This window comes from Ranitomeya variabilis, chromosome 7, assembly GCF_051348905.1.
Source record: "Ranitomeya variabilis isolate aRanVar5 chromosome 7, aRanVar5.hap1, whole genome shotgun sequence".
NCBI lineage: Eukaryota > Metazoa > Chordata > Amphibia > Anura > Dendrobatidae > Ranitomeya > Ranitomeya variabilis.
Genome location: NC_135238.1, coordinates 213414782 through 213426948, shown reverse-complemented (window position 1 = coordinate 213426948; position 12167 = coordinate 213414782). Strand labels below are relative to the sequence as shown.

At 34.7% G+C, this 12167-nt stretch overlaps 1 protein-coding gene across 1 annotated transcript in view; it reads left to right on the top strand.

Moving 5' to 3' along the window:
* Positions 1-8553, top strand: part of TBR1 (T-box brain transcription factor 1) — an 11739-nt gene extending 3186 nt beyond the window's left edge. The window contains exons 2-6 of the mRNA XM_077272839.1: positions 133-287; positions 525-646; positions 2318-2476; positions 3817-3878; positions 5559-8553. Of these exons, the coding sequence (XP_077128954.1) occupies positions 133-287; positions 525-646; positions 2318-2476; positions 3817-3878; positions 5559-6393 (1333 nt within the window). The 3' untranslated portion in view covers positions 6394-8553. The remainder of the gene's footprint in view (positions 1-132; positions 288-524; positions 647-2317; positions 2477-3816; positions 3879-5558) is intronic.
* The last annotated feature ends 3614 nt before the right edge of the window (positions 8554-12167 follow it).

Here is a 12167-nt window from a genome sequence, read left to right as displayed (position 1 = left end):
CACACATATATATACACACAGACATCACATATACACACATACACACACAGACACACATCACATACACTTTTTTGTGTGCTTTCTTCCCTCTCATCACTAAGCCTCTTTCTCCCTGTTTCCTCTGTGCATTAGGCGAATGTTCCCCTTCCTGAGTTTTAACATCTCCGGGTTGGACCCCACTGCACATTATAATATTTTTGTAGATGTGATTCTTGCTGATCCCAATCACTGGAGATTTCAAGGGGGCAAATGGGTTCCTTGTGGCAAAGCGGACACCAATGTACAAGGCAAGTCCCAATTAACACTTTCCCTTTTTAATCTCTGACACTCTTTTAGGTGAGAAACCTTAATTAGAAGCTTTTGTATCTAGAGAAAAAGGCTGGGATTTTATGAGCAGATGATAGAGGAAAGGAGTCGGGTGCTAGAGGAAATAATATGCAAATGACGGAATTCATGTAACTGTAATGAAGGCGCCGCAGACATCACACTGTATACATATATATATACCTCTGTTTTCGGAACAGGTAACAGGGTTTACATGCACCCGGATTCCCCCAACACAGGAGCTCACTGGATGCGACAGGAAATCTCATTTGGAAAGATGAAACTTACTAACAATAAAGGGGCCTCCAACAACAATGGCCAGGTCAGTGCAATACTCCTCATTAAAGTGGTGCCGAGCAGCAGCAGTTGTGTGCAGCCCAGGACTGAGCCCATCCTGCTCTCAGCACCCAGCATGGGTTATATTTATAGCATGTGTGTCATTGTACACCATCTGCAAGAGCCATTTCAAACACTTGCAGATACACAAATTAGCCTGGAATAAATTACTGTGCATGTGTGCATTGTGCAGGATCTGCTGCAATTAGTCTTCTCTTTATATAGGGTTTATTATTGAGTCTTGTTAAATAGATTTACAGAGAATCTTGTGCACCTATCTATCTATCTATCTATCTATCTATCTATCTATCTATCTATCCATCTATCTATTATCTATTATCTATCTATTTATCTATCTATTTATCTATCTATCTATCTATCTATCTATCTATCTATCTGTGCATATATCTATCTATTCATCTATCTATCTAATCTGTCTATTCATCTATCTATTTATCTATTCATCTATCTATCTATCTATCTATCTATCTATCTATCTATCTATCTATCTATCTATCTATCTATCAATCTATCTATCATCTATTATCTATCTATCTATCTATCTCTCTATCTATTATCTATCTATCCATCTATCTATTATCTATCTATCTATCCATCTATCTATCATCTATCTATCTATCTATCTATCTATCTATCTGTGCATATATCTATCTATTCATCTATCTATCTAATCTGTCTATTCATCTATCTATTTATCTATTCATCTATCTATCTATCTATCTATCTATCTATCTATCTATCTATATATCTATCTATTATCTATCTATCTATCTATTATCTATCTATCATCTATTATCTATCTATTCATCTATCTATCTATCTATCTATCTATCTATCTATCTATCTATCTAATCTATCTATTCATCTATCTATTCATCTATATATCTACCTATTCATCTATCTATCGATCTATCTGTCTATCTATCTATCTATCTATCTATCTATCTATCTATCTATCTATCTATCTATCTATCTATCTATCATCTATCTAGTCTTTCTATCTAATCTATCTATCTATTATCTATCTATACATCTATCTATTCATCTATCTATCTACTCATCTATCTATTCATCTATCTATTTATCTATCAATCTATCTAATAATTAAATAGATAGATAATAGATAGATATATATGAGATAATAGATAGACAGATAGATAGATAGATAGATAGATAGATAGATAGACAGATAGATAGATAATTAGAAAAGGCTTGAGAAAGGCAGAGAAATCTGCCGAAACGTTGCTGCTAATGGATCAGTAAAGCCACGGTTTTTCATTTTGAGCTTTGGAGTGCTGCCAGTTTTTTTCTGATTTTCTATCTTTCTTTCTTTCTTTCTTTCTTTCTTTCTTTCTTTCTTTCTTTCTTTCTATTATCTATATATCTATATATTATATATATTATACATTTTATATATATATATATATATATATATATTTATATATATATATACAGTATATATATATATATATAATCTATCTATTCATTCCTCTATCTAACTATCTTTCTATCTATCTATCTATCTATCTATCTATCTATCTAATCTTGTAATGTGTATTGTTGTCACATAGTTATCCCATTGTCTCTCTATATACTTCACATAGATGGTAACTGGTTTCTTATGGTATGTTGGTAGATGGTTGTGTTGCAATCCTTACACAAGTACCAGCCCAGGCTGCATGTTGTAGAAGTGAATGAAGATGGCACAGAGGATACCAGTCAACCTGGCAGAGTGCAAACCTTTACCTTCCCGGAGACTCAGTTTATTGCTGTCACTGCCTACCAGAACACTGATGTAAATATACCCTTCTATCATTTACCTCCTAAAGAAAGCATGGATGATAAATGAGATTTTGATAAACTGAGATAAAAATATATAAAGGTGCTATTATTATTCTCAGCAGTAGAAGTAGTAGTAATGCCATCATCATCATTATAGCTGTGAACACATAAAGGGTCAATTAGAAATAAGTGTACTGTTTGTATAAATCATGTTATATAGGGATTCTACTAAGTCAAAAAGAATGTGTAATGATGAGTGGAACTTATACTCACCATTTATTATTATTATTATTATTATTTTGTAAACACTCCACAAGAAGATTTTGTTAAATCTCCTTGTTAGAATGATGTTGAATTGTGGCAAAAAAAAAAAAAAAAAAAAAACAATAATAATAAACTCTTTTTTGATGAATATATAGATAAATACATTTAAAAAATACAGGCAGCACCAGCAAAAAAAGGGAGAGGGGCAGGTGTGCAGAGCCTCCAAGGCATAAACCAACCCTCCAATATACATACAAAAATGAAGGCAGCACTCCCAAAATAGAAAATTACAAAAATTTAATAGCACATAATGACTACAGTACATTTTTCTAATTTTCTATTCTATTTTCAGAGTGCTGCCTTCATTTTTTATGTAGATACCTAGATAGTTAGACAGATAGATAGATAGATAGATAAATAGATAGATAGATAGATAGATAGATGGATGGATGGATGGATGGATGGATAGATAGATAGATAGATAGATAGATAGATAGATAGATAGATAGATAGACATACATAGGTAGATAGATAGAAAGATAGAAAGATAGATAGATAGTTACATAGATAGATGGATAGATAGATAGATAGATAGATAGATAGATAGATAGATAGACGGATAGATAATAGACAGATAGATAAAAAAAAACTCAGACAGCACACTATGTAGATATAAAAAATAAAAACAAAGTTTTAATTTGCCATGTGTGCAAAAGCAACTTTTCGACTCCACAGAGCCTTTATCAACATAAAGATATATTTGAGAGATAGACAAATGATAGACAGATAAATAGATGATAGATAAGATAGATGAATAGATAGATAAATAATTGATAGATACGTGATATTCTTAGTAAAATAGATGTATTACCATATATATTCATTATATATTTTTATAGGTGTTCAGTTTTATTGACACAAACAAATGGAAGAAAAATGGAACCACTTACCTTATCAGTCCACTTCATTAGTTAACTACTGTTTTGTTTTAGACCCTAAACTTTTTTTTAATGTTACAGTTTATTTTTTCATATTTGTACATATTTTGGAAATGTTTTTTTCAGTAAATATGTAATTTTGCCTTTATAGATAACCCAACTAAAAATCGACCACAATCCATTTGCCAAAGGATTTCGGGACAATTATGACACGTAAGTGAGAGAATAATATATTACTTATAGCGATAGCACATTAATAATCTAATATACGGAAAGAATAGGGAGGAAATCATCTCTTATCACAGCGTGCAGTGGATTCGCTCTCTGTAGGAGATGGTTAGGACACCAGAGGTTCGTCAATAATTTTGTATATTGGATATAATAGAGTGTAAATCAATAGCTGATGTCGTGTCAGTGTGCAGAGCACTGTGCTGCTAATAACTAAATAATCATATATTTATATATGTTATATATGTTCATATATAAACCTGCATGGAAGATAGTTAAAAACAAAAATCTACAGTACAATAGTCATAAAAAGGAAGGGCTCTACATCAACAGTTTGAAGAATGTGGTTCATGATCTATAACATGTTAAACAAATAAAAAAATAAATAACATTTTATTATAGGTTTTTACAAATGATCCCGTTCTTTGCAGTAATACCTCACCTTGGCAACTTAGAAGTTAAAGAACGTTATTAAAAAGAGAAGAATGAGTTATCAGAGCAAAAAATAGCATCGTCAAAAAGCTCCTTAATGTACAGCTGTGTCACTGTAGTCACAGTATTATTATTATTATTATCATTATTATTATTATTATTATTATTATTTTTAAGAAACTGTATATTTTTGAGTATGAATTTGAAGGAACTTCCTCTCTATATGTAAACCTGCAGAGATCCAGATTTTTGCTCAGATTCTTTATAAACCGTGGTGTGCCATACAGACTGCAATAGGCTGAAAAATATAGTAGTAATAGAAAATAATAATAATAATAATAATAACAATAATAATAGTAGTAAAACTGCGCAGTGTCCCAATGGAGGATATTGGATCTTAAGTAGAGAAATAGAGGATCTTTTGCTCCTTCAGAAGTAGAATTCCTTCCTGCTGGAATATTATATGGTATCGAAAAGTAAGTACAGCACCCGAAGTAGAAAAAATAGGCTACAAGTCCTCATAGGCATGACCAGAGAAGCATCTCTATTGCCACATAGGCTATTAAGTATTTTCCTATCTCCCTATATTGGAGTGCTGCGTCATTTTTTTTCTATCTATCCATCCATCTATCTATTATCTAAACGAAAGTTTCAAAGATTATTATTATCTAAACTATCTATCTATCTATCTATCTATCTATCTATCTATCTATCTATCTATCTATTATCTATCCATCGATCTATCTATTATCTATCTATCTATCTATCTATTATCTATCTATCCATCTATCTATTATCTAAACTATCTATCATCTATCTATCTATCTATCTATCTATCTATCTATCTATCTGTCTATCTATTATCTATCCATCTATCTATTATCTATCTATCTATCTATCTATTATCTATCTATCTATCTATCATCTATCTATTTATCTCCCTATCTATTATCTATCTATCTATCTATCTATCTATCTATCTATCATCTATCTATCTATCTGTTATCTATCTATCTATCTATCTATCTATCTATCTATCTATCTATCACCTATCTATCTATTATCTATCTATCTATCTATCTATCTATCTATCTATCTATCTATTTATCTATCTATCTATCTATCTATCTATTATCTATCTATTATCTAGCTATCTATCTATTATCTATCTATCATCTAATTTATCAATCCATCCAATAGATCAATCAATCAATCAATCTGTCTGTCTTACAGGATCTACACTGGTTGTGATCTGGATCGCCTAACTCCATCACCCAATGACTCCCCTCGATCTCAGATAGTCCCCGGTGCCCGGTATTCTATGGCGACCTCCTTTCTCCAGGACCAGTTCGTCAGTAACTACGCCAAGTCTCGCTTCCATCATCCAGGATCTATGTCCGGACCAGGCACAGATCGCAGTGTTCCTCACACCAACGGGCTCCTTTCCCCGCAGCAGGGTGAGGACCCCGGGGCCCCTTCTCCTCAGCGCTGGTTTGTAACTCCGGCTAATAACAGACTGGACTTTACAGCCGCTTCTGCCTACGACACTGCCACAGACTTTGCCGGTAACGCGGCCACTTTATTGTCTTACGCGGCTGCAGGAGTGAAGGCTCTTCCTTTGCCTACGGCCGCCTGCGCGGGACGACCCTTGGGTTATTACAGTGATCCGACTGGTTGGGGAGCGCGGAGCCCACCCCAATACTGCACCAAAACTGGATCTGTGTTGTCTTGCTGGGCCCCAGGAGCCAGAGTTGGATCTTCAAACCCCTACTTATCTGGTACAGACGAAACCGACACTCTAGCTGCAGATAGGTCCCCCTTGGGAGAGGACACAAAACCCAAAGATCTATCTGACTCCAGCTGGATCGAAACACCTCCATCAATAAAATCTATGGACTCCTCTGACTCGGGAATTTATGAACAGGCGAAGAGAAGGCGACTTTCCCCCTCTGACCCAGCTGTGTCTGGTAGCTCCTCACCTCTCAAAAGTGAAGTTCTGCCCTCTAGAGACTGTGAGAAGAACTGTGCCAAAGATCTTGGTTATTATGGCTTCTACACCCATACCTAAATTTGCCACTGCTTAAAGTTAGCCCATCAGCCAAGGTTTGCCACCATGAGTACAGTTCATGACTAAGACCTTTGCAGTGGTCTTTAGAACTTCACCTATGTTTTCTGAAGGAAAAAAAAATACAGAACCTGCGCATATCAAGAATTGAGTGCTAGATGGTGTTGAAGACAACCAACCAATTATGTTTTGCTGCCAAATTGTGAACAGGTCCTAAAAACTCTCTCAACATTTTAATCCTAATTTTTGGGTTTACCTCTCCATAATTTAGTCATCTACCTTGAATCTTACTCCAAACCACAATTGATAGTGGATCAGCACCATGGATGGACATTGTTAGGTTCCAGCACCATGAGCAGTGGATTCCTGCACCATGGACATTGTTAGGTTCCAGCACCATGATCAGTGGGTTCCTGCACCATGGACATTGTTAGGTTCCAGCACCATGATCAGTGGATTCCTGCACCATGGACATTGTTAGGTTCCAGCACCATGAGCAGTGGGTTCCTGCACCATGGACATTGTTAGGTTCCAGCACCATGATCAGTGGGTTCCTGCACCATGGACATTGTTAGGTTCCAGCACCATGAGCAGTGGGTTCCTGCACCATGGACATTGTTAGGTTCCAGCAACATGAGCAGTGGGTTCCTGCACCATGGACATTGTTAGGTTCCAGCACCATGATCAGTGGGTTCCTGCACCATGGACATTGTTAGGTTCCAGCACCATGAGCAGTGGGTTCCTGCACCATGGACATTGTTAGGTTCCAGCAACATGAGCAGTGGGTTCCTGCACCATGGAAATTGTTCGGTTCTAGCACCATGGACACCAGAGGTTCCAGCACCATGGACACCAGAGGTTCCAGCACCATGGACATCGTTAGGTTCCAGCACCAAGGACACCAGAGGTTCCAGCACCATGGACGTGGTTGGGTCAGCACGAAGGAATGCATCTCAATGGCGGCTCAATCTAGTTTGGAGGAATAGGACCTGGTAGTACCTTCAGCTGTCTTCTTACGGCAGGTTTCATGTGTAGCAAGTCTTGGAGATACTGTCTGCTCCCAACGTTTAATCATATGGCGCTTCCTTTCATGGTAAATATCATTTTGGTAGGGATGTTGAATAAACTGTTAATAATCCACTGATATTACTACTTTTTTTGTTAATTTGTGAAGTCACCAGCAAAATGTATATCTTCCTGATTAATGAGTTAATTCATTAACTAAATTTATTAATTTGATTCTTTCCTTCTTGTATGTCTGTATGTATACGTCTTCTGCATCAATCCTGGTGTATTGACCACTCGCAAAGAATAATGTTTACATAGTGGAGATCACCGAAGTATTGTATTCCACAGTTATATATGGAACTTGCACATATTTGTGTCATATTTTGATTCCCCATCACCTTTTTCATACTACAATATTTATATTTGATTTATTGTGCCAAACGCAAGAGTTTGCCAAACACAGACCCGCATAGAATAGTTTATTTTTAGTTTTTATTTCAATACATCATAACTTAACTTTTTTTAAAAATATATATTAAATTCTTGATGTTGTTTTTATGTTATTGATTAATTTTGCATTCATATAACTTTAATTTTTGTTTATTTATTTTTTTTTTATACAAAACCACAATTTTTCTCTCAACTGCTGGTGACATAGTGTAGTGGAAATAAAATGTGAATTGTATATTAATACATTATAGGGGATTTTTTTCTATTTAATTGGTGTCGGGAAAGAATAGTCTAATTGTATTTATTTTTTACGATTAATTTGAATATTGTAATTATTTTTCTTATTTCTGTCATTTGTTTAAAGATGTAATCGGTAAATAGCACAATCATCATTTACCCAAACTGCACTCATTTTATTTTATACAGCTATAAATGGTTATACTGACGATAATGATTATTATTATTATAATATCCAAAAATCTGTAACCAATGGAAAACAAACGTTATTTTCTCTGTACAGATCTGTCTACTGGATAGACTCATTATTATTATTGTTATTATTATTTTTATGACAGAGGTTTGTAAATATTTGCTTTTATGTTTTTATTTGTCTGTATGATCGATACGTTGAATAGATGTGTTTCTCTTGTTTGTATTGTCTGTATCTCGACTACTGAAATAAAATCAGAAAATACATGGGAATGGCTTTTCAACTGCAGTTTTATGCTGAGTTTTTATTTATTGTGATGGCATAATGATGGCGAAAATAACGTATTTACTGATATAGAAACAATTTAAGTAATGTATAGAGCAGAAAGGATTGTAAATGGCAGAATAGTTACATGTAGAAACATTGATTTAGGGAAAGAAGTTTATCTATTATCTATATATCTATCTATTATCTATCTATCTATCATCTAATATCTATGTATCTATTATCTATCTATCTATCTATCTATCTTCTATCTATTATCTATCTATCTGTTTATATATCTATCTATTATCTATATATATCTATCTATTATCTATCTATCTATCTATCTATCTATCTATCTATCTATCTATCTATTATCTATCTATCTATCTATTATCCATCTATCATCTAATATCTATCTATCTATCTATCTATCTATCTATCTATCTATCTATCTATCTATCTATCTATCTATTATCTATCATCTAATATCTATTATCTATCTATCTATCTATCTATCTATCTATCTATCTATCTATCTATCTATCTTCTATTATCTATCTATCTGTTTATATATCTATCTATTATCTATATATATCTATCTATTATCTATCATCTATCTATCTATCTATCTATCTATCTATCTATCTATCTATCTATCTATCTATCTATCTATCTATTTATTTAATCTTACCTGTTAGCTCTAGGTCAATTATTAGCATTTTTTTTTTTTCATTTTTTAAAGCTATTGATTTGGATTTTTTTTTTTAAATTTGAACTGTACTTATTTTTATTGAATGTCATTATTTTTTCCTCAGTTTCTCTACATTTTGACTGTTCTGCAAATGTCAGAATATAATAACTCCTCAGCGCAATGAATACAAGGTTGTATAGACTTTAACCCTTTCCTGCCCTGGCCCTGTTTTGCAGCTCAGCACTATGTATGTAGCTTTTTTTCCTTTTTGTTTTGGAGCTGTATAAGCTAATGCTAATGGAATATGGAAAGAAAAATGCGACTCTGTTATGGATAAAAATATTTTCCATTTTCACCTTTGGATTCCAATGTGTTGGCAATTTATGATTAGGGAGTGTGATACATGGAGGTAGTTACTTGCTTTCTGGAAGGGACCTGTTCATTGTGAGGCCGAATGTGCAGGTGATGTTTAATGAGCACCCAATTCTCCATTTCCAAGTGAGACTGATGGCTGAGCTGGTGATAATGACATATGCTGCTCAATGCTAGATTTTGTATCAAAGCTTAAAATGTGCAATGTATCCGCAGCTTGTGATGTGCTGACATTTTACATGGAGTTTCTGCCGAGCTATTTCTGCTTTTACATTTATTACAGTGTGAAGCAGTCAGGGAAGAATGGGGAAGAGAACCACAGGGTCTGCCTCAGGACTGTGCACAGGAATGGGGTGTAAGGAGGAAAGAAGCTGCGAATATACTGTCCATAGAAGGAGACCTGCATAGACCATCAATGTACGCAGGAAAACTGCATAGACCATCAATGTGTGCAGATTGTGCATGAAGCCTGCATAGACCATCAATGTGTGCAGGAAGCCTGCATAGACCATCAATGTGTGCAGGAAGCCTGCATAGACCATCAATGTGTGCAGGAAACCTGCATAGACCATCAATGTGTGCAGATTGTGCATGAAACCTGCATAGACCATCAAAGTGTGCAGGAAGCCTGCATAGACCATCAATGTGAGCAGGAAACCTGCATAGACTATCAATGTGTGCAGGAAGCCTGCATACAGCATCAATGTGTGCAGGAAATCTACATAGATCATCAATGTGTGCAGGAAACCTGCATAGACCATCAATGTGTGCAGATTGTTCATGAAACCTGCATAGACCATCAAAGTGTGCAGGAAGCCTGCATAGACCATCAATGTGAGCAGGAAACCTGCATAGACTATCAATGTGTGCAGGAAGCCTGCATAGACCATCAATGTGAACAGGAAACCTGCATAGACTATCAATGTGTGCAGGAAGCCTGCATAGACCATCAATGTGTGCAGGAAACCTGCATAGACCATCAATGTGTGCAGGAAGCCTGCACAGACCACCAATGTGTGCAGGAAGCCTGCATAGACCATCAATGTGTGCAGGAAGCCTGCATAGACCATCAATGTGTGCAGGAAGACTGCATAGACCATCAATGTGTGCAGGAAGCCTGCATAGACCATCAATGTGTGCAGGAAGCCTGCATAGACCATCAATGTGTGCAGGATAATCTGCTACTAATATGTATTTATTGTAAAATTAGAATGACGGCTTTTTTTAATGAATCTAAATGTATGTGTAATATAAGTGTGTGTGTGTGTGTATATATGTGTGTAATATATGTGTCTGTATATATGTATATATATAAAGTTTGTGTAATAATATATGTTATATATATATATATACATGTGTGTATATATAAATGGGAATATACATTTATTTGTTCAATATATGTGTGTGTATATATCTATAATGTTTTGGTATGTGTGTATATATGTGTGTGTGTGTGTGTAATATATACGCGTGTGTCCTTGTATATGTATTTATACACATGTGCCTTTATATGGATATGCACACACACACACACACACACACACATATATAAATACACACACACACATATGTACATACCCACAGACACACACATATTTATACTCACGTATGTATACAGACACACATATACACACACACACACACACACACACACATATATATATATATAAATACATACACACATATATATATATATATACACACACACACACACGTACATAACTACAGACACACACATATATATATAAATGTAATAGAAGAGCATTCCCTTGGTAATCATTTTTAATTAAAAATATAATATAGTATTAAATCAGAAGTAAAATATATATTCGTATTACCGCATTTAGGATTAAAGTAATACATTTTGACCTGCGCACTTCAGAATATCATTTTAGACTTGGTGATGCCATAGGGATCCTTTTCTAGGATCCATTGAAAATCACCCTTAATAAAGAGTGGCTCTTGCTCATGGGGATCCTGCCCTTCCATCTGCATGTAATATCACATTTCTCCTTCAGAAGGCGCTGCAGAGAAAACGTCTAGCCATCTATATCACCATGAACAGCTGGTTACTGGACCAGCATCAATGGAGAAAAGGGGGTGTCACACAAGACCATGGGGTGGAAATTGACATTCTGCTCATTTTAGTCATTTTCATGTAAAAGTTATACAAACAATTCTAATATTTCTTTATGATCATGATTATTTAAGGCCGTCCTCCTGCACTTATAAAAAAAGCAAAAATAAAATAAAAGAGTAAATGTTTTAAGATATGCAGTTATCCAGTGCAGAAATCTGAAGTCTGTGCTGAGAGGGAATGGGGGCGAGATATTTACATGCTTCATCCATAATGCAACTTATATACAGGACACATCCATAAAGTCTATACATGTATCCAGTCCATAAATTCACTCTATGGATATACTTACAATCACTCCTGCATAAAGAAGAAATAAAGTCAGTAAAAAGAACATTTTTGTTAATTAAATTAAAATGTATATACGACTATGCAAATATACAATCTCAGATTTATTTTTTTAATAAATCTTGTGTGTCTGA